The following is a 22221-nucleotide window of genomic DNA, read 5'->3' on the forward strand; positions in this document are numbered from 1 at the left end:
TACCTGAAGTATTAATGAGTCCCACTGAGAGCCATTGCTGGCTGAGCCTCCCCAGGGACTCGTTAGCACAGGTAATTGGAGGCCATGTTGGCTGGTAGGCAAAGGCAATGTACAAGCAGCTGAGATGCTGAGCAAGCCCTGGGTTGGTTTGATGAAGCAGAAAGGCCAAGCCCTGACCCTCATCCCATGGAGGACAGGTCCTGTCCCTCAGGCATTGCTCAGGCTCTTCCTGGGTCAGCATGTGTTGTGTAATGCTGAGGGAAGAACAACAGGATTTAGAGTTTCTCCTCATTGTTCATCCAAAGCCCATCTAGAAATTCATCTGTCCTCCATTTAAATAAAAGAAAGACCAGGGAGACCCTCCATCCCCTATCAGATTCAGGAGGAAACATTGTGGAAAGATGAGGACAAGGCTGAGGTGCTTAATGAAATCTTTGCCACTGTCTTTAGTAATAGGAGCAGTTGTACAGCGAGAATCCAGTTCCCTGAGCTAGGAGACAGGGACAGGGAGCAGAATGAGCCCACCTCAATCCAGGAGGAGATGGTCCTGCTGCACCGCAGAGGTGTGCACAGACTGAATGGGATGCACCCAAGGGTGCTGAAAGAGCTGGCAAGGGGGGTTCACCAAGCCACTTTCCATCATTCCTGTCTGCCTGGAGAGAAACTAGCAGATTGGAAATCAGTCAACATAACCCCCTATATAAGAAGGGAGAGAAGGATGATCAGGGAAATTACAGGCCTGAGAGTTGGACTTCAGTCCCAGGGAAGCTGATGTAGCAGATCACTCTGAGCAGCATTATCCAGTTCATGAAGAACCCCCTGGTGATCAGGCCCAGTCAGCTTGGGTTCATAAGGGCAGGTCCTGTTTGAGCAACCGCATCTCTCTGTATGACAGGGTGACCTGCTTCTTGGACAAGGGAAGGGCTCTGGATGTTGTCTACCTTGACTTTAGCATGGCCTTGGACACAGTTTCCCACCAGCTTCTCTTAGAGAAGCTCACTGCTTGTGGCTGGGAAACTGTGGTGGTTCAGCCCCAAACAATGGCTGAGCACCACATGCTGCTCACTCACTCCCGGAGGAGAAACAGACAGAGCCTCTGTGGGTTGCGATAAGGACAGTTTTCTGACAAAAGCACCATAAAAGGGGACCAATAACAGCCCAAATTGCACTCACACCCAGGTATAGCACAGAGAGTACCTTACAACCCCAATAACAAGAGAGTTCTGCACCTTGCCATGACCACCTCTCCCCAACCATCTCCTTTGATGGGGAAGTGATGTCAGGTGGTGTGGAAAACAACCCAGGTGAACTCAGCTCAACTGTGTTTGCTGCTTGGGGAGGTGAGCCTGGCCTGGCCAGAACCAGGACATTATCCACCTCTGTTTCCACACCATCTACACCATGCCCAGATCTTACATTTTCAGAGTACTGGGGAGGTTCATAACATCATTTATTATTTAGACCATCTACCCTGGACCACCATCCAGGAAATAGTATAGAGAAATATGTAATATTTGGCCTTTTTTCTCCTTTGGCAATGTCTAAAGCCAGCTGGATGGCTTTCACCTCTGCAAACTGGCTGGATTTGCCTTCTCCATAGGCAGCTTCTGCAACTTGGCGTGTGGGACTCTATACAGCAGCCTTCCACCTCTGATGTTTACCAGCAATGCCACAGGAACCATCGGTGAACAGGGCATATTTTCTCTCATTTTCTGGCAGTTCACTGTACAGTGAGGCCACTTCAGCACATGTCACCTGTTCCTCCGGTGATATTCCACAGTCTTTGCCTTCTGGCCAGTCTGTGATCACTTCCAGGGTTGTTCCTGGGTGATTGAGGTTTCCTATTCAATCCTGCTGTGTGATAAGTGTGACCCACTTGCTCCACGTAGCATGAGTGACATGGAGCATATAAGCGGCCTTCCCTTTGAACATCCAGCCCAGCACCAGCAGTCGGGGTGCCAGGAGGAGCTGGGCTTCAGTCCCAATCACTTCTTAAGTGGCTCAAACCCCTTCATGTGCTGCCAGTATTTCCTTTTCTGTTAGAGTGTCTGGATCCTTTGTAGCCCCAACTCCAAAACCCCAGAGACTGGCCTTTATCCTCCCCTGGTGCTTTCTGCCAGAGTCCAGATAGGGCCATTCTCCCAGGCTGACCTGTAGAACACATTTTTTACATCTGGCCCAGTCTGGACAGGCCCAAGAGCTACTACACAGACCATCTCCTGTTTGATCTCTTCAAAGGCTTCTCACTGCTCATTGGAAATCGGTCTCTTACCAGGTTACATGGTAGAGAGGGCTGACAGTGAGACTGTGGTTTGGGATATGCATTCTCCAGAAAACCACAGTGCCTAGGAAAGCTTGTGTCTCCTTTTTGTGGGTGGATGGAGACATAGCTGCTATTATGCTGATAACATCCACTGGGATCTGATGACACCCATCCTGCTATTTTATTCCTAAAAAGTGGATTTCTTAAGCAGGCCCTTTGCCCTTACTCGGTCTAATGGCAAAACCAGCTTTAGCAGAATTCAGATCATTTTCTTCCCTTTCTCAAACAATTTCTCTGCTGTGTTGTCCCATGCCATAACATCATCAGTATACTGTAGGTGCTCTGGGGCTTCATCCAGCTCTAATGCAGACTGGATCAGTCCATGGCAGATGGTGGGGCTGTGTTTCCAGCCTTGGGGCAGTCGATCCCAAGTGTCCTGGATCCTCTTCCAACTGAAAGCAAACTGTGGCCTGTATTCTGCTGCCAAAGTGACAAGAAAACAACATGTGCAATGTCGATTGTGGCGTAGCACTTGGCTGCTTTTGACTCCAGTTCATACTGGTGTTCTAGCATGTCTGGCACAGCAGCACTCATAGGCAGCGTGACCTCATTCAGGGCACAATAATCCAGTGCCAGCCTCCACTCTGCATTGGACTTCTGCACTGGCCAGATTGCACTGCTGAAGGGTGAGCGGGTTCTACCAATCACTCCCTGACTCTCCAGTTGATGATCAGTTTCTGAATGGGAATCAGGGAGTCTCTGTTGGGTGTGGTATTGTTGCCTTTGCACCATCATGGTAGCAACTGGTACTCGCTGTTATTCAACCTTTAGCAACCCTACAACAGAAGGGTCTTCTGACGGTCCAGGCAGAACAGAGAGTTATTCAATGTCTTCTGTCTCTGAGGCAGCTATTGCAAAAGCCCACTGGTACCCTTTTGGGTCTTTGAAGTGCCCTCTCCAGAGGAAGTCTATGCCCAGTATGCACAGAGCGGCAAATCATCAGGATCACACTAAATCATCTCTCACATGGCTAATCCCCTCAGATAATGGATATCTCTCTCCATGGTCATCCACTGGTCTGGCCAATACACAGCATCTTCAATGAACTGGTACCGTGCCCTTACACTTGATAGAAGTCACTTTCAGAGGCTGAGAACATGAGATTTCCTTCCAATTGCCTTGTTACTGCCTCCTTCTCTGGACAGGGATCCCAGCTGCTTGGCCTCCCTGCCTTCTCCCTGCTGTGTGCCCCATTGTCCCAGCATTGGAGTAGCCAGGTGATGATGTGCTCCCCTGGAAGGTGGCTGAAGTCTTTTCTCATGTTTCTCAGCTCAAGGACAAGGATCAGGTTATAACCTCTGGTATTGCCTCTTCGGGTCCTTGGAATGGTCCCAGTTCATCATCATCTTTCACAATGAGGACTGATTTCTCCATGTATTTCTTCTTCTGGATAGAGGTGACTGACAGGCATACTGGTTGGCTGTCTGGATCAGCTCTGGGGTTGGCCTCTGAGGTTTGAGTACCCATGGTGCTTGTTGGGGAGACTGCAGGAGCTGCACTCTCTGAGGCACGGGTAGCTCCAGTGCCTGTTGTAAGGGTTCTTTCTGGCTCAGCTGTGGTGGTGGTTTCAGAGGCCTGGGCAGCCACAGTGCCTCTGGATCTGTTTTTCTTGTCTAGGTAATTTTTCATGCCCTCCCACACCCCATGCCACCCCTGACCCTTCAGCCCAGGGAAGACCTCTTGGCAATATTCTTGGAGCAGTTGTTGGTAACACGTAGGTCCAGACAGACATTCAGGAGAGCAAGACACATATGCTGGTCTGAACATCCCAGGGATAGTCAACGTTCTCAACAGATGCTGTAAAAAGCCTAAAGGGAAAAGGGGAGGAGAAAGCACCCCTCACCTCATCCTCTACTGTTATCACAACCCTTCAGGCCCCACCTTGGGCTCCAAAAAGGGCTGTGGTGGTTCAGCTCCAACCAGTGGCTGAGCAGCACATGCCGCTCACTCACTCCCACAGGAGAAACAGAAAGAGCCTCCGTGGGCTGGCCTAAGGACAGTTTACTGACCAAATCACCATGAAAGGCGAGTAGCCCACAGTGAATTTCACTTATACCCAGTTATGACCCAGTAACTGCACAACATAATGACCAACCCGATGACTCAGCTGCACTTGCACTGCCCTGGAGGCACCAGGAGTGCCCCTCCCCAACAAGCCCCTTTTCTGGGGGAGTGATGTCAAGTGGTGTGGAAAACAGCCTGGGCTAACTCAGCTCACCTGTGCTGCCTGCCTGGGGAGGTTATTTCTGCCCTGGCAAGATCCAGGACAGATGGAATGGGATTGGGATGGGGATGGGATTGGGATGATGTAGCCAAGGCACCCATTGAACAGGTGGTGTGTCAGTTTGCCAGGGTTGTTTGCCTGTGCAGCTGTAAAGTCACAGGCTGTAGGAGGTGATAACTGTCCTATGACCTGCTCAAATCCTTCCACAAACCCTACCAGCCAGGGACTGGCTGCTGAGGGAGGAGGAAATGTTAGAGAGACTGTAACAATGATCATTAAACTGCTGCCCAGAGGAGCAGACAGGAAGATGCCAAGGAAGAGGCAGAACGGCAGGAGCTGCAGCTCCCATGGGTTCTGCAAAGGCCAGGAGGAGGAACTGGCTATTGGAGTTTCTGTTGGACATGTGGTGCTTCTGGGTATGGATGGTTCTAACTGTGACCATCTGGTGTCTTTTCATTTGGCCAAAGGAATTCCCCACCAGGCTCAAAAATGCTCCTCATCCCAGGCAGCATTGCTCTATTGGACCTTGAACCCACTCATGTCTCTTGGACCACCTCTGGCCCTTCAGCTGACAACAGGGGTTGGTGTCCGAGCAACTCTCTCCTGGCCTTCATACTCAGTAATTCCCATGGGCACTGGGACCAGCAGGTCCCAGGCAGCCATGCTCCTTATCCTTTGCAGGGGGTCAGAGACCCCTGCCTGTCCCTGCCTGGGGGTCCTGTCTCATGCAAAGACAATGAAAGGTGATTGTCCTGCCCAAATCTGGTTTGATCAGGAGAAAGGACTCTGCTGGACACAAGGATTTCTCCCCAGCCAGGGGAGGGAAAGTCAATGAGAACTTCAGTTTCTTTCCAAGAAGGTTCCCTGGAGCTCTAGGGAGGAGTCCAGAGGGGATGGAGAGTATGATTTCTTCACCTGCTCCTCTTCTGTTAGCTGGGCTGGGCTCCTGGGATGAATAGAGGGAGCTCAGAAATATTGCAGTGCTGCAGAGAGACAGCTCTGCCCAGGAGAAAGACTGATTGCTTGGACACAACTAAAGCCTCCCTGTTATCAGCAGTGTTCTCATCCTAACACCCACACATGACACCACACTGGCTGCTAGAAAGAAAGTCAAATGTATTGCTCCCAAAATTAGGCCGCCTTTGTAGACAACAAGTGCAACACAATGGTGGGGTCACTCCTGTGCCCTTCCAGGCACTTGTGCACTCCTAGTTGACTCATTTCTGGAGCAGAACTAGAAAAAAGGCCTTGATGCTGTGCAAGCACTGCTCAGCAAGGAACAAACATGTTTATTTAGACTTTATGACTTACAAATCCAAACACCAGAACTATGGGGGCCACCAACATGAGAATTAATTCCAGCCGCAGAGAAAATACGGGCAGGAGGAGAAGATCTCTTCTGGTTGGAAATCTTCCTGATGTTCCTGGTCATCAAATCCCAGAATTTCTCAAGATCTCTCTGAAGGGAATCTCCATTTTACTAATGGTTCACATGTGCTTGCAGATGGGTCTCTAACTTACGGTGCTTTTAACAAAATGCCAGCAATAGGTGCTAAAGAACCTGGGACTCCATTGCTGATTGTTCAGCATGTTCGAGAGTGGATGATGGTAGAGCCTGAGAATGACATTTTTAGGACTGGTCCTGTGGCTAGGAATGACCTGAGCCCCAAGGTTTTTAAGCCCTTGCACCTTTTGCCATGGAGCTGGTGCTGGACATTGAGCAGTTTCAAAGGTGGACACTGTTGAAGCTGGAAGATTATGTTGGGCAGAGTTACATCCACTCCCATGGGTACAAAAGCCCTGACCCCCATGTTCCTGGGGCTGCTAGTGGGATACCAGGGGATATGTAAGGCCATGAACATCTTTCATCCATCACACCTTTAGTTTGGGATGTATTGCTGTGCATTTAGCAGGTTCAAAGGTGGACGCTGGTATAGCCAGAAATAACATCAAGCAATGTTATGACCCTTCTTTTGTCTCTGAACACTCTGAGCCCTAAGGTACTGGGGCTGTCAGTGATCTACCTAGGCAGGTTTCATGCCAGGAGAATCTTTCATCCCTCACACTTTTGTTAGGGATCTCTTGCTGTTCGTTTAGCAGTTTGAAGGTGTATGCTGGTAGAGCCCCAAAATGACATCAGACTGTTCCCTTTCTAAAGAAAACCTTGAGTCCCGGGGCTACGGGGGCTGCTAGTGGGATACCCAGGCAGGTTGAAGGTCGGAAACATCTTTCACACCTCAAACTTTGTCTTTGGGAATTATAGCTGGACTTTTTATGTTTTCAACGGTGGACACTGTTAGAGCTGGAAAAAGACAACAGGCAAATTTCATACCATTGCATTGTCTATGAAAACCCTGTGCCCCATGGTTACTGGGGCTGCTAGTGGGCTACAAGGAGAGTTTTCAGGCCAATAAGATTTTTATGCCCTTGCATGTTATGTTTGAGGCTACTGCTTTACATTTAGTGTGTCATGTTGGATGCTGGGAGAGCCTGTAAATGTCCACAGGCACAGTTAGGAAAGGTAAGCCCTGAGCCTTAAGCCTACTTGGGCTGCTAGTGAGCTACCTAGATAGGTTTCAGGCCACGAACATCTTCCAGCACTCAAATCTGCTTTGCAGCCCTACTACACATTTAGCACTTTCTAAGGTGGACACTAGTTGAGCCTGAAAATGAAAACAGGAGCTTTTAGGATCATTCCACTGTGTAGGAACCACAGAATTACAGAGCCACAGCATGACCAATGCTGGACTCTTTCAAGGAGTTCCCTGTCATTCTTGAACTGAGAAGCCCAGAACTAGACACAACATTCCAGGTGCGTTCTCACCTGGGCAAGGAGGAGAAAGGCTTCTCTTGACCTACTGAACACACCCCTTCTAATACACCCCAGGATGCCATTGGCCTTCATAGCCAGGAGGGCACATTGCTGGCTCATGCTCATCCTGCAGCAAATGAAGGGGGTCAGCTTTCAGAGGAGATTCTCTCCAAACCAACTTCTGTTCAGATAGATAGAAAGGTCACTTGACAACACATTAAAATTCTGAGAGAATCATTTATTAGACATCTGACAGATGGGAAGTTTTCCAAGTCTCGGAAGACACTGGAGAGCTGAGCAGCATAGAAATGACCAAAGAGCAAGCAGAGGTGGAAATCTGCTGAGAAAAGTGAAGTGCCTACATGTACCTAGGCTACTGAGAAGACTAAACAACCAGCAAAATTCGTACTAAATACAGACTTGTCCTAATGTGAGTTCCATGGCCAGTGATATGCCAAAGATGAGCTGCTTAGAAACATCCAGTCCTCAGTTTCCACACAGCATCCTTGAGCTCCTGGTTCCTCATGCTGTAGATGAGGGGGTTCACTGCTGGTGGAAAAACAGAGTAAAGAAATGACAATACCAGGTCCAGAAATAGGGAGGAGATGGAGGGGGGCTTCAGGTAGGCAAAGAAGGCAGTGCTGAGGAACAAGGAGACCACGGCCAGGTGAGGGATGCAGGTGGAAAAGGCTTTGTGCCGCCCCTGCTGAGAGGGGATCCTCAGCACAGCCCTGAAGATCTGCACATAGGACACCACAATGAACACAAAACACCCAGTAGCAAAAGAGGCACTGACCACAAGGACTCCAGTTTCCCTGAGGTAGGCATCTGAGCAGGAGAGCTTGAGGATCTGTGGGATTTCACAGAAGAACTGGTCAAGGGCATTGCCCTTGCAGAGGGGAAGTGAAAATGTATTGGCTGTGTGCAGCACAGAATAGAGAAACCCACTGGCCCAGGCAGCTGCTGCCATGTGGACACAAGCTCTGCTGCCCAGGAGGGTCCCGTAGTGCAGGGGGTGGCAGATGGCAACGTAGCGGTCATAGGCCATGACAGTGAGAAGACAGACTTCTGTTGAGATCAAACATACAAAGAAAAAGATTTGAGCCACACATCCTGTGTAGGAAATGGCCCTGGTGTCCCACAAGGAATTGGCCATGGATTTTGGAACAGTGGTGGAGATGTAGGCAAGGTCAACAATAGAGAGGTTGAGGAGGAAGAAGTACATGGGGGTGTGGAGGTGGTGGTCACAGGCTATGGTGAAGATGATGAGGCCATTACCCAAGAGAGCAGCCAGGTAGATGCCCAGGAAGAGGCAGAAGTGCAGGAGCTGCAGCTCCCGTGTGTCTGCAAAGGCCAGGAGGAGGAACTGGCTGATGGAGCTGCTGTTAGACATCTGCTGCTGTCAAGTGTAGAGACCTGTCCAAGGAGGAAAAGGCACAGTGAGAAGTTAGGGAACACTTCTCGGATGAAAACATCTTCCAACTCTTAGGGAACACCCTCAGATTGACTCTGTATTCAGGGGATTTTTGTCACGTCCCTTTTGGCAGGTCTGCTTTGTGCTGTGTTGAGCGTGCCACTGCTGGGAGGAGGGTTGGCTGTGGGCTCATGAGAATTCAGTGCTGCCTGGCAGCAGTCAGTAAATAGAAGGATGGCCTGATCTCAGAATAAAGCCGTCTTTGATAGGAATGAGCTTTTCAGCACTGTCACTCCAAGTTCACCCAAGGGCAGAGCAGAGCTTTGGAGCTTTGATTTTCTCCTGACTGAGAGCCGAGGAATCCAGTCTCACAGGGCAGAGCTCCAAAGCCCTCCTGCAGTCTCATCCTACCCAAGGAGGATCTCAGCTCCCCGCTCCCTGCCAGGGACACACAGGGCTCAGTGCAGCTGCCCACACACAGGTGATGAGTGGCATTTCCATGGCCTCTGTGCCAAGATGTCTCCTGCATGGGGCTCCTCTCTGGGGCACAAGAGTCCCTGGGAGAGCGGTGCCATTGTGGGAGGCAGCCTGCAGCCCAGCAGGAGACCTTGGAAAACCTCAGTCCTACAGATGTTGGTCCTGAAGTTAAGGGTCAGCTCAGTGCCAGCCCCACAAATGGACGTGCCTAGAGCCCCAGGAAAAGGTTGGACAAAGGCAGCAAGGATAGGAGATGAAACAGTGAGAAACACTCCAGCCAAGGCTGGAGGGACAGACAGACAGACAGGCACTCAGGGGTTTCTCCTCACTGGGGATTGGGCTGCCAAGGAGAAGACTCAGCCTGAAAACCTGGAATTGTGAGTGTAAAGTCTGTGGTGGGTGGCAGAAACCAGGGGTCACTAAGGGAAAGTGTCAGCACTGTGGAGGATGTGAAGGAGGTCCCAAACTCCACAGCCAGGGCATTTCTGGAAGCAGATCCTTCTCCCTCCCTGACAATGTCTCTGCTGCCTGGAGCTGTCCCTGCAGATCCTTCTCTTTGCCCATGTCACTTCCTGCTCTGTGCTCACAGACCTCATCCAACCTGCCCTGTGCTCAGCTCTGCTCTGCAGACCCCTCCTGGCATCAGGGCACTGCCCCAGGGAACCTCTGTGTGTGCAGGGCTCAGCCCAGGCTCCAACATCTTCAGGAGAATCAAGTTTTCCCTGCATATTCTCAAGGGGAGAAATAAGTTCTCATCTCCCACACTCAGCACAGCCCACAGGAGAGGAAAAGTCAAAGCAAAGACTCTGCCTCTGGAGAAATATTCTCTTTGGCATTTGTCAAGGATCAGCTCTGACTGGGAGCAAAGCTGACCCAGGCAGCACTTTCTTACGGCAGAAGGACCTTATGTTGCCCTTCCCTGGGTCACTGCTTCAACCCAGAGGTGCTGTCTATGTCCCTGTGGAAAGCCCAGCAGGCAGGCTGAGTGCTGACCCTGGCAGCAGCAGAGTCCCTGCCCCAGCACACAGACCCCGGGTCACAAGGACCCTGCTCACAAGGACAGCCCTGGGCAGCCCTCTGCAACCATGCCCAGGAGAAGACAGCTGTCCTGCCCTGTCCCTCTGATGGGGCAGAAGGGCATCCCTTCCAGGCAGCACTTTCAGGTCCTATAGAGAACCTGTCCTCCTGACAGACCCCACACACTGCCCCATGTCCCAGCTTTAGGAGATCCCTCCAGGAACAGAACCTGCATTGCCCTGCACCCACAGACATACCAGGCAGAGGCTGTGGAGATTTCTCCTCCAGTGAGTTCTCAGCATCTGTCAGCTCTCTCAGCCTCACAGGTCTCCCCTCGGTGCCTACAGGCAGTGTCCCCAGCCCTGTGTGCTTGGCAGAGGAGCTGCTCCTGGGCAGAGCTGTCTCTCTGCAGCGCTGCTGGGTTGCCATGAACTTCCTTTTGTTCCAGGACCTTGTCCCAGGTAAGCAGTAGAAGACCAGTTCTTCTAGGCTCCCTCTTGGGGCTTCAGGCCTCATGGGGATCCTTCTGTTATCTCATCTCTGATGTTTCCTCCCTCAGCTGGGGAGAAATCCTTCTGTCTATCAGAGTCTTTTCTCCTGATGAAACCAGAGCTGGGCAGGAGAATTAACTTTCCTTGTCTCCCCATGAGACAGGACCCCCAGGCCTGGGACAGGGAGGGCACTCTTTGCCCCTGTGAAAGGAAGGGCTTTAGGTGAGCATTTGGTCATTTCTCAGGGTTTCCCAGGAACAAAATCAGGAAAAACAAATCTACAAAGCTCTGCTCTGCAGTTGGGGGAAGTGGAAACCACCATCCAGATGAGATCCTAGAGATCAAAAAAGATAGACTTGCTGCTGCAAGGACAAACTGACCCCTGGAGAGCTCCCATCAGAGCCCAGTACAGCCAGTGGCAACTTCAGCCAGCAGGAAATGCACCTCCCAAAAAGGACCTTTCCAGTGTCTAACAGAACAGGGAGAAACAGTCCTTGGGTCCTCAATGAGAATGTTTTGCTCAGTGAAGAGTGCCCCAAGTTCTCACTGCCTTGTTCTTCATTCAAAGAGGCAGAGAATGTCCCAGGCAGCTTCATTCCCCACTTCCTCCTCCTGCCCTTGGCAGACACAGGGGAGCTGCAGTGGGTTTCTCCATGCTGTGCTGCTCACAACCAAGACATTTTCCCTCCCCCTCTGCAAGGGCAATGCTGGTGACCAGTTCTTCTGTGAAATCCCCCAGATCCTCAGCCTCACATGCTCATATGCCTACCCCAGGTAGACTGGTCTTATATCCAGCACCTGTTTAGTTTTGGGGTGTTTTATGGGATACCTGGGGAGATTTACAGTCAGGAACATCTTTTGGCCCTCACATGTTTTGCTTGGGAGCTTTTGCTGGACATTTTGCAGTTTCCTAGATGGACACTGGTAGAGCCCAAAATGACTTCAGGCAATGTTAGGACCCTTCCCTTGGCAAGGAACACCCTGAGCCCCAAGGTTACTGGTGCTTCTCGTCCAGTCCCTGAGGGGGATCATGTGAGGAACATCTTTCAGTCCTCATACCTTTTTCAAAGGTGCAATTGGTGGATATTTAGCATATTTGAAGGCGGATGCTGGTAGAGCATGAAAATGAAGTCAGGCAATGTCAGGACCTTTCTTGGTAGGGAAAGCCCTGAGCCCCAAAATTAGTGGTCCTGTTGGTAGTCTACATGGGGACATTTCAGGCCAGGAACTTCTTTCAGCCCTTGAACCTTTTGTATTTGAGCTATTGGTGCAGTTTGGTGGTTTCAAAGTTGGAGAACTGTAGAGCTGTGCAATGAGTTCAAGCACTATAAGGGTTGTTCCCTTGGCTAGGTGTGGGCTGAGCCTTAAGGTTCCTTGTGCTGCTAGTGGGTTACCTGGGGAGGTTTCAGGCCAGGAAGATCCTTGCTCCTTTTGTTTGGGAGCTATTGCTGGACATTTAGCAGTGTCAAACGTGAATGCTGGTAGAGCTGGAAAAAGATGTCAGTCAATTTTAGGACCATTCCTGTGGCTAGGAATGCCCTGATCCCAGCTGTAACCTGGTCTGCTAGTGGGCTACCCTGGGAGGTTTCAGGCCAATAACATATTTCAGCTCTCACACCTTTTTGGGGGGGGATCTATTGCTGGGTGTTTATCAGTTTTGAAAGTGGGTGCTGGTTGAGTTTGAAAATGACATCAGGCACTGTGATGACCGTTCCCTTAGCTAGGAAAGCCCTGAGCCCCAAGGTTACTGGCTTCTAGTGCACAACCTGGGGAGGTTTCAGTTCAGTAAGATCCTTCATCCCTCACAACTTTTGTTTGGGTGCTGTCACTGGGTATTCAGCATTCTTGAATCTTGATGCTGATAGAGCTGCAAATGAAGTGAGGCACATTTAAGGACTGTTCCCTTGGCTGTGAAAGCTCTGAGCCCCGAGGTCAGTGGTCCTGTTTGCAGTCCACATGGGGAGGTTTCAGGCCAGGAACTTCTTTCATCCCTTACACCTTTTGTTTTTAAATTATTACTGGATTTCAGCAGTTTCAAAGGTGGAGGACTGCAGAGCTGTGCAATCTTGTCTGGCACTATTACGGTCATTCCCTTGGCTTGGAATGTGCTGAACCTTCAACAGTTAGTGTCCCCAGCCCTGTGTGCTTGCCAGAGGAGCTGCTCCTGGGCAGAGCTGTCTCTCTGTAGCTCTGCTGGGTTGCCATGAGCTCCTACTGTCCCAGGATCCTGGCCCAGCTCAGGAGGAGAAGACCAGTTCTTCTAGGCTCCCTCCTCTCCTCATAGGGATCATTCTGTGATCTCATCTCTGACTTCCAAGTCCCATGCTGTGCTGCTCACAACCAATACATTTTCCCTCCCCCTCTGCAAGGGCAATGCTGGTGACCAGGTCTTCTGTGAAATCCCCTAGATCCTCAGCCTCACATACTCAGATGCCTAGCCCAGGGAGATTGGGCTTCTTGTATTCAGTACCTGTTTAGTTTTGGGGTGTTTTGTGAGATACCTGAGGAGGTTTAAGACCAGGAATATCTTTTGACCCTTGCCCCTTTTGTTTGGGAGCTATTGCTGGATGTTTAGTATAGTCGAATTTTGATGCTTGTACAGCCTGCCTTGGAAGCTCTTAGCCCCAAAATTCATGATCCTTTTTTCAGTCTACATGGGGAGGTTTCAGGCCAGGAACTTCTTTCCTCCCTTGCACATTTTGTTTTGGAACTAGTAGTGCAGTTTATCAGTTTCAAGGTGGAGGACTGTAGAGTCATGCAATGACATCAGGCACTATTTGGGTTGTTCCATTGGCTAGGAATGTTCTGAGTCTTAAGGTGCTGCTAGTGGGTTACCTAGGGAGGTTTCATCCAGGAACCTCTTTAGGCTGTCACCCCTTTTCTTTGGGAGCTATTGCTGCGTGTTTACCAGTTTCCAAGTTGGACACTGGTATAACCTGTAGATGATGTCAGACATTGTTAAGACTGTTCCCTTGGAATGGAAAAACCTGAGCTTCAAGGTTACTGGTGCTGGTACTGCACTACCTGGGGAGTCTTTAGGTCAGGAATATCTTTTAGTTCTCACACCTTTTTTTTGGGGGCTATTGCTGGATGTTTAGCAGGGTTGAAGTAGAACGCAGGTAGAGTCAGAAGGTGATGTCAGGCACTGTAAAGACTGTTCCCTTAAAAGAAATGCTCTGGGTCCCATAGTTACTGGGCTGCTAGTGTGACACTATGGGAGGTATGAGGTCAGGAATGCTTTTCAGCCTTCACACATTTAGTTTGGGAGCTGTTGGTGGGCGTTTATCAGTTTTGACAGTGGGTGCTGGTAGAGCTGGAAAATGACATCAGGCACTGTTACGACTGTTCCCTTGGCTAGGAAAGCCCTGAGGCCCAAGGTTACTGGTTCTCAGAGAGTGCAACCTGGGGAGGTTTCAGGCCAGTAAGATACTTCATCCCTCAACACTTTTGGTGCTGTTGCTGGGTATTTAGCATTTTTGAATGCTGGGTATTTAGCATTTTTGATGCTGCTAAGAGCCAGAAAATGATGTCAGGCAGTGTTAGGACCATCCCATTGGATAGGAAAGCCTTGAGCCCCAAGGTTAGTGGTTCTTCTAGGGCACAACCTGGGGAGGTTTAATGCCAGAAACCTTTTTCAGACCACGCACATTGAGCTTGACACCTATTGCTCTACATTTAACAGTTTTGAGGTGGAAACTGGTAGAGCCTGAAAATTACATCAGGCACATTTAAGGCCTCTCCCTTGGCTATGAAAGCCCTGAGCGCCAAGGTCAGTGGTCCTGTTTGTATTCTACATGGGGAGGTTGCAGGCCAGGAATTTTTTTCAACCCTCGCACCTCTTGTTTTGGAACTATTCATGCAGTTCAGCAGTTGCAAAGATGGAGGACTGCAGAGCCGTGCGATGACGTCAGGCACTATTAGGGTTGTTCCATTGGCTGGGAATGGGATGAGATGATTAGAAGCTACTCATGCTGCCAGTGGGTTATCTGGGGAGATTTCAGGTCAGGATCGTCTTTGGCCATCAACCCTTTTTGTTTGGCAGCTCTTGCTGGACGTTGAGAAGTTTCAAAGTTGGACGCTGGGAGAGCCTGAAAATGATGTCAGGCACTGTTAGGACATTACCTTGGTAAGGAGAAAGCTGAGCCCCAAGATTACTGGGGCTGATAGAGGTCTAACAAGGGAGATTTCAAGCCAGGAACCTCTTTCAGCCCTCACCCCTTTTCTTTAGGAACTATTGCTGGACATTTAGAAGTTTCAAATCTGGATGCTGGTGGAGCCTGAAAACAACATCAGGCACTGTTAGGACCATTCTCCCTGCTTGGAACGCCCTGATCCTAACGGTTGCTGGGGCTGCTAGTCGACACCTGGAGCAGGTTTCAGGGCAGTAACATCTTTAAGCTCTCGCACTGTTGTTTGGGAGCTGTTGCTGGATGATTAGAGGTTTTGAAGATGGACAGAGGTAGAGCCTGAAAATGATGTCAGGCACTGTTAGGATATTCCCCTTGACTCTGAAAGCCCTGAGCTCAAGTGTTAATGGGGTTGCTAGTGTCCCACCTGAGTAGGTTTCAAGACAGGAATGTTTTCAGCCTTTGCATGCTTGGTTTAGAGTTATTACTGGACATTTTATTTTCTAGTAATTATAAATTATAAGTTAACTAATAATAAATTAATTCTAAATTACAGTTTCAAATCTGGATGCTTTTGAATCAGGAATATTATCTCTGGTACAGTTTGGACCAGTTCCTTGGAAGAAATGCCCTTAGACCATTGGTATACAGGAGCATCATATGGGATACCTGTAGAGGTTTCAGGCCAGGAATATCTTCAAGTCCTCACTTCTTTTGTTTGACGCCTATTGCTGGAGGTTTAGCAGTTTCAAACTTGGTTACTGAAAGATCAAAAATGACGTCAGGCACTCTTAGGACAGTTGCCTTGGCAAGGAATGCCCTGAACCTCAAGGTTTGTTGCACTGCTATTCTACTACCTGGGGAGGTTTCAGGCCAGAAACATCTTTCAGCCCTCACACCTTTTGTTTGGGGGCTCTAACTGGACGTTTGGCATTTTTGAAGTTGGGTACTTGTAGAGCCCAAAAGTGATGCCAGGCACTCTGCAGACCATTCCCTCAGCTTTGGAAGCTCTGAGCCCCGAAGTTACTGGGGCTGCTCCACCTGCCAGGGGACATTTAGGACTTCCAAATTATTTCAGCTCTGAAACCTTTTGTTTGGGAGCTATTGCTGGATGGTTAATGTTTTGAATGTGGATGCTGGTAGAGCCAGAAAATGGTCTGCTATTATAGGACCATTCCCTTGGCTAAGAATGTCCTTTCCCCCAAGGTTCCTGGGGGTCTGTGTGGGCTACCTGGGGAGGTTTCAGCCCAGGAACATCTTTCAGCCTTCACAGATTTATTTGGGAGCTATTGATATATGATTAGAATTTTCAAAGGAGGACAGTAGAAAAGACACAAAATGGCATCAGGCACTCAGCACAGTTTCCTTGGCTAGGAAAGCCTTGAGCCCCATGGTTACTAGGGCTGCTAATGGGCTACCTTGGGAGGATTCTGGCCAGGAAGCTTTTTCAGCCCTTGCACGTTTTGTTTGCGACCTACATTAAAGGTGGGAGATTCTCCCTGGCCCTCCTTTGGTTATTAATGTATTTACAGAATACATTACTATTATATGGGACAGAGAGAATCTCCCACCTTTATTGGAACAACGGTGATGGATGATGAAGAAAAGGCTGAGGAACTTAGTGCCTTTTTTGCCTCTGTCTTTAGTAATAAGACCAGTTGTTTCCTGATCCCCAGACCCCGGCGTGGAAAGATGGGGCCAGGAAGTAAGACCCTGCTTAGGTCTGCAAAGGTCAATGGATTGGATGGGACACACCCGAGGGTACAGAGGGAGCTGGCAGAAGTGCTCCCCAAGCCACTTTCCCTTATTTACCAGCAGTCCTGGCTGACCAGGGTGGTTCTGCCTGACTGGAAACTGGCACATGTGACACCCATCTACAAGGAGGGACTGAAGGAGGACCCAGGGAACTACAGGCCTGTCAGCCTGACCTCAGTGCTGGGGAAGGGGATGGAACTAATCATCTTGAGTACCATCATGCAGCACATGCAGGACACTCAGGTGATCAGGCCCAGTCAGTGTGGGTTTAGATTGGGCTTGAGGAAGCTGATCTCCTTCTATGACAAGGTGACCTGCTTAGTGGAGGAGGGGAAGGTGGTGGATGTGATCTACCTGGACTCCAGTAAATCCTTCATCACTGTCTCCCAAGACATCCTGCTGGAGAAACTTGCCGCTCATGGGTTGGATGGGTATATTCTGTGCTGGGTTAGAAACTGGCTGAAGGCCAGGCCCAAACAGTTGTGGTGAACAGAGTTGAGATGAGAGGAAATGGTTTCAAGTTGCTCCAGGGGAGATTTATTTCTCATATCAGGAAGAATTTCTTTACTGGAAGGGTTAGTCAAGTATTGGAACAGGCTGCCCAGGGAAGGGTTGCAGTCACCATCCCTGTTGGTATTTCAAAAGGCGTGGGCCTTGTTCCTTCTGGTTTGTCTAAGCTGTAATACCATGGGCCACAGTCATCCCATTCCTCATGCAGTATCTCCAGGCCTTGTGTGACCCTGACACTACGGAATGACGAGCTGTGCTCTCTTTGCATCATGTCTGTCTGAAAACAGCCAAAAGTTTTCCTTTTTTTTTTTTAATTTTCTTTTTATAAACACTTTACAAGCATCTTCATCAGCTGAATCACTTGACTCCTTGAATCACTTCACAACTTGGGAATTTCCAGGAAGTGTCATACTCACCTTCCCCTGAACCTGCATTACCCCCAGTTTTTCTCTTCATCACCCTCATCACTGAGGTGTCTCCACCTCTCCTGGTGATACGGCCATGCCCAAGGACACCTTCTCCAGACTACGCTGATGTGTGCACTTCACTTTGCTCAAAGGTTTCCACCTCCACTTGCTCTTTGGTCATTCAGATGCTGATGAACTTTGAGCTTCAGAGAGCTGGAAAACATCTCATCTTCCAGAAGTCTAATGAACTGTTCTGTCAGAGGTTCTGTGTGTTGATAAGTGACCTTTCTATGTATCTGATTGAAACTGGTCTGGGAGAGAATCTCCTCTGAGAGCTGACCCCCTTCACATGCTGCTTGGCCATAGCAGGCAGCTGAGGAGAGAGATTTCATGGTTATTATACTGGATCATGTTGAACTGCTGTTTGTTGTCAGAGAAATCTGCCTGTGTCTGTGAACATAGATGATGTGAGGAAAAGTGTTGGGAGTCCCAGGAGGCCAGGGAGGGAACTGCTGGTCTTAGGGATGAGCAAGGTTCTCCAGACAGGGTTGGATCTCAAGGGACTGTTTTCCCATCCTGTCCAGAACCCTCTACGAGATCTCTGGACAAACATCCCTTGTAGAATGCTGCTAAAACATCTTCCATGGACTGAAAAATGACTGAAACACTTTTTTTTTCTATGAAAAAATCCTCCATTGTGAAATTACTGTGATTGTTTCATCACCCAATTAAAACCTCTCCAATTACTTATACAAGTCTTAATTTTTGAAAGAAAATTACATGAAGAGCCATGCTTGTAAGGGCTTTCTGGATGTTAATGAGCCCCATGGTGTCTCTGGTGAGTCCACAGAACTCAGATACCAAGAGGACACTGAAGAAACTTCTCAAGAAGTTCAAGTCAGGAGTAATGCCCAAAGTACCTTGAAGCACACACAGGCCCCACTGGCAGCCATTCCTGATAAAGCCTCCCCAGGGGCTCGTTAGAGAAGAGAACTGGAGGCCATGAGGACAAACACAGGCACAGCACAGGCAGCTCTGATGCTGAGGACACCCTGGCTTGGTCTGATGAAGCAGAAATGCCAAGCACTGACCCCCAGCCCCTGGGCAGGGAGATCCTGACCCTCACCTGTGTCTCAGGGCTCTTCCTTGGGATGTGGGGAGTGTGACACCAAAGGAAGGACAGGGGAAGGACACATGGTGACCTCCCCTTGGGTGGGTGCAAGGAGTCAGCCATGCTTCATGGCCATGAGGACAATGTGTCTTTCCTGAGACCTCTGTGGCAGGGACATCAGCCACAGCCAAGGGGGCAAAGACCTATCAGGCACTTGTAGCCTGAATGGCACCCTTGGCCATCTGCACCACAGCCCGTGCCACACTGCCTCACACCTCTGCATGTTTCCTTTAGGCTGCAGGGACGCAACACGCTTTCCAATCTCATTCCCACCCCACGATGGCCCTGCCTGCACTGCTGTCTCACACACCTCACCAGCCATTCCCACAAACACAAAGCCACCAGCTCATCCACTCTTCCTCCCAGTGACTTCTTGATCACAGCACTATCCTCAAAATGATGTGTTTGCCTGCCTTCTGCACCTGGTAATGGCATTTCTTTACCCAGAGTTTCCACCAGCTGTCAACCCCTTTCAGCTACAGCATGAGGAACCAGGAGCTCAAGGATGCCATATGGAAACTGAGGACTGGATATTTCTACGCAGCAATATACTGCTCATCCTCTTCTGCACAGAGCTGGCCATGTAACTCCCGTGAGGACCCGTGTGTATTTAGTAGCTTTGTGAGTTGTTGGGTTTTTCCTCCTGGTTTGTCATCCTTTCCTAATGCAGCATCTCTTGGTCGTGTGTGACCCAGACACTTTGCAATGACCTGCTATAGAAACATCAAGGGACCCTCGATACCGACTGAGGTTGTCATAGACCTTAATTCCCAAACTGTTCCCACTTTGGTCTGGACACAACAACAACAAAAAGAAGGGGTGTATATAACCTACCGAACATGTTCTGCTCCAATTATTTGGTCATTTTAAATAAGCATGGTGGCCACCAATCCAGTAATGACCTTTTAAAGCCAAATGTTCCGTTCCCTTTGAGTCTTAAACCAGAACTACATGGAGATTCAAAATAAATGCTGTTTTTTAAAGCCAAAGGATGATTAATTCAATTATTTGATTTTATGCTATTAATCCAAAGGTTGCATCTTTTTGCTCCGACCCGATTGCTATAGTTACACTGAATGGCAACTTCCTGGTTGGTTACACCAACCAGGTTCTGCCACAAGCCAAAGGGTTGGATTCCCTCAATATCCCAATTCCCATAAGATTCCTATTAGACCTAAAGCTATAAAATCATTTCTTATGACCAATTTCATTGACCCATGCCCAATTTAGCCATGGAGGGATGAGTTTTGGTCATCAGTGGTGTTGCTCAACATGCACCATAGCATGTCACCTTTGACAGGAAAAGAGCAATTATAAGTTGTACAATTAATGGGTCGACACCCAGGGAAGATACAAGGATTTCCACACCTGAAGGTCCAATCACACACACTACGACCCACAAAACCTCCATTGTTGTCATTCCGATTCAGACAATATTCCCCCTTTTCTGGAACTGGGGTTTTCCATGGATTTGTTTCCTCATTCCAATAGAATGAATCTTTGCCAATGGTTATGTCACTTAGATCACTCAGGAGCCATTTTGGGGATATTGTTTCAACGTCCATGGCCAGTCTTCAAATCCTGAAGGGCTCCCATATCCCCAACCATTTGTCATCTTAAAAGCATTGGGAACCTGATGGCATAAAGTTATAAATCCATTTTGCCACCCCAGGCTGAAGAGGGGGGCACACAAGTTTCCTCAGATATTAAAGATGGTGAGAATGGTCGACCAAAACAGTGTTTGTGATAATCTGCTAAACGTCCTATAAATATTAACAAAGCAGTTATTAACTAAACTATACAGACAATTAACAGCTTCATCTATTCCTTCAAGCAGGTGTCAGAGATTCCATCTGGAAAAGAAAAGAGAGAAAACCCAGACTCAGTTTGTATTAAGGAACTGGTTGTAGATTGTTATTAGAAGGATGGAATAATCCACTTTGTATTGACTTTGTGTTCCTTCCCATGGGCATCTCTTGCTTTCCAAGCGTATTTGTTGAGGGGCTCAGCCTGTACAAGGGGAACGGTCCCAATGGTCGGCATTTCTACCAAGACTGGCAGACCAGCAGAGAAAATGGCTTTTCTGGGGTGCTGGGAGTGTGGGGTTTGGGGATTAAGTTTGGGGTTTGGGACAAAAGGCATTGAGTCGGGACATCCAATTATTCCCCAGCAATCATTGACTTGGGGAACTGCATCCCAGAGTCGTTCTGCCCAGTGTGTCTTGTGAGCTTTTAAAAACCCTTTCAAAAGCCCATTAGTTCTCCCCACTATCCCATTAGCTTGGGGTTAACGCGGGGGGTGAAATCCCCACCTGCCTCCTCCTTCCTTGGCCCACTCCTGCCCCTTGGCAGCAGTGAAATGACTGCCCTGGTCTGACTGAGCAGACTGGGGGTTGGCAGAAAGCGAAACCAATTTGTCAGGGCCCACCCTGGATGTTCTCCTGCTGCTCCTGGAAATGCCTGGGCTGGGACTAGGCCAGGAATGATTTCCACTCCCACTAATACTCTTGTTTCCCCTCCGCCTTCCCAAGGGCTCAAATAGAGTCGATGTGCCAGGCCTCCCAAAGGGTCTTTTTCTCTCTCAGCTGGAGGGGGGTCTCTTCCATGGGGTGCCGCTCTCACCGCAGGCAGCATTGTTCACAGGCCCAGAGCCAGGTGGGGCAAGCTTCCCAGTGACAGGCCACCCCCTGGCATGTGCCTCCCTGTGGGAATCCTTGGATCCTGCCTGGCCACATTTCACATGCAGCCATTCCAGGAGCCTGTCCCAATGTCCTCTGAGCTGGTCCTCTTTCTGCAGAGGGGCAATGCTGGCCAGTTCCTCTGAGCTGAGGGAGCTGGGCCTCGTTAGCTTGGAGAAGAGGAGACTGAGGGGTGGCCTTATTCGGGTCAATGGGTAAAAGCTGGAGCAGAGGAAGTTCCATGTGAATGTCAGGAGAAACTCTTTCACTGTGAGGGTGCCAGAGCCCTGGGACAGACTGCCCAGAGAGGTTGTGGAGTCTCCTCCTCTGGAGACATTCACACCCACCTGGATGTGTTCCTGTGTGGTTTAGTCCAGGTGATCCTGCTCTGGCAGGGGGGTAGGACTAGATGACCTTTTGAGGTCCCTTCCAACTCCTAACGTTCTGTGATTCCTTGACCTTGGATCTCCCTGCACATCTCTTGGAGCACCTCTGGCCCCTCAGGTTTCACTGGGTATTGGTGTTTGAACACCTCCTTCTTGGCCTTCCCCCCCATTAATTCCCATGAGAGTTGGGACCAGCAGTTTCCAGGAAGCAGGTGCCTCTTTTGTGCCCACTGGAACTATGGCAAGAGGAATCCCAGGTTCCATTGGTTTGAGGCAGCCATGTGCTCAAAAATGCTGCATCCCCTTTCAGCCCCAGGGCTGCAAAGCAAGGATGAGGTGCCTCTAGTCACTTGTCATACTTTTTACACTCTCCAAGTGGAAAGAGTTCCCTTCCTGTCTCTGTCTGGCGTTCCTGCCTCATGTGGAGACA

The 22221-nt window shown here is 49.4% G+C and overlaps 1 protein-coding gene across 1 annotated transcript; it reads right to left on the minus strand.

Annotated features, from left to right (window-relative positions):
• Positions 1-7828: 7828 nt before the first annotated feature.
• Positions 7829-8752, minus strand: LOC311202487 (olfactory receptor 14C36-like; the record flags this gene model as incomplete). Its single annotated transcript, XM_084277072.1, has 1 exon — positions 7829-8752. One exon carries the CDS (start codon positions 8750-8752, stop codon positions 7829-7831), a length of 924 nt encoding a protein of 307 aa, XP_084133198.1.
• Positions 8753-22221: the final 13469 nt, after the last annotated feature.

Source organism: Gallinula chloropus (genome assembly GCF_964237585.1).
Source record: "Gallinula chloropus genome assembly, chromosome: 30".
Classification (NCBI taxonomy): domain Eukaryota; kingdom Metazoa; phylum Chordata; class Aves; order Gruiformes; family Rallidae; genus Gallinula; species Gallinula chloropus.